This window comes from Eimeria mitis, genomic scaffold (genome assembly GCF_000499745.2).
Source record: "Eimeria mitis Houghton genomic scaffold, Emh_scaff4107, whole genome shotgun sequence".
Taxonomy (NCBI): Eukaryota; Apicomplexa; class Conoidasida; order Eucoccidiorida; family Eimeriidae; genus Eimeria; species Eimeria mitis.
The window spans coordinates 1-981 of NW_013572435.1; the positions used below are offsets into that span (position 1 = coordinate 1).

At 42.6% G+C, this 981-nt stretch overlaps 1 protein-coding gene across 1 annotated transcript; it reads left to right on the plus strand.

The window, feature by feature from the left end:
• Positions 1–14: 14 nt before the first annotated feature.
• On the plus strand, positions 15–875 carry EMH_0072530 (NADP-specific glutamate dehydrogenase, putative; the record flags this gene model as incomplete). The annotated part of the gene is made up of 3 exons (XM_013499227.1): positions 15–287; positions 460–681; positions 828–875. 3 exons carry the CDS (start codon positions 15–17, stop codon positions 873–875), a joined length of 543 nt encoding a protein of 180 aa, XP_013354681.1.
• Positions 876–981: the final 106 nt, after the last annotated feature.

Below are 981 nucleotides of genomic sequence, written 5' to 3' on the forward strand. Positions count from 1 at the left end.
AAAAAAAAAGAAAAATGGCGGAGGAGTGTGTCGTGCCGTCTGAAGTAAGCTGTGAAGAGAGCCCGCGCAACTGCAGCGCGTCTCTGCGTATCCAGCGCATGGAGTACCGAGTAAAGAAGAGGAACGCGTTGCAGCCAGAGTTCTTACAGGCCTTCACTGAGGTTTGTGACTCTCTGCGGCAGTTTCTCACAAAAAACCCGCAATACATCCCCGCGCTTGAAGCCATAGCAGAGCCCGATCGTCTCGTCACCTTCAGAGTGCCCTGGTTCGACGACAAGGGATGTCTTGTATGTTTTATACTCCAGTTTATATACACCAAAACCCTAAACCCTAAACCCTAGAACTCCGAGCTCTATACAGCTGCATCCAGTGAAACCATATGCATTATAACTCTCGTATTTTTTCAATTTTTTTTTATTTTTTTTTTATTTTTTTTATTTTTTTTTATTTTTTTTTCAGAGAGTAAACTGCGGGTACCGCGTACAGTTCAGCTCGGCGATAGGTCCCTGCAAGGGGGGCCTTCGTTTTCATCCTTCTGTTTCTTTGTCTGTGATTAAGTTTCTCGGCTTCGAACAAATATTTAAAAATAGTCTGACAGGTCTACCCATGGGCGGCGGAAAGGGAGGCGCTGATTTTGACCCCAAGGGAAAATCTGTAGATGAAATAAGACGTTTCTGTCAGGTCTGTGTTTTTATATTTTTTATTTTATTTTTTTTTTGTTTTTGTTTTTATATTTTTTTTTTGGTTTTGGTTTTGGTTTTGGTTTTGGTTTTGGTTTGGGTTTGGGTTTTGGTTTTGGTTGGAAGGTATTAATGTTATTATTGTAGCAGCAGCAACAGCAGCAGCAGCAGCAGCAGCAGCAGCAGCAGCAATAGTTTTCTTGCTTTTCCTATGACGACTTAAAAGTTTCTCGGATCTATCCCCCTCCCCCTCCCCCCCTCTCTCTCTCTCTCTCTCCCTATATAAATCCATACACACACA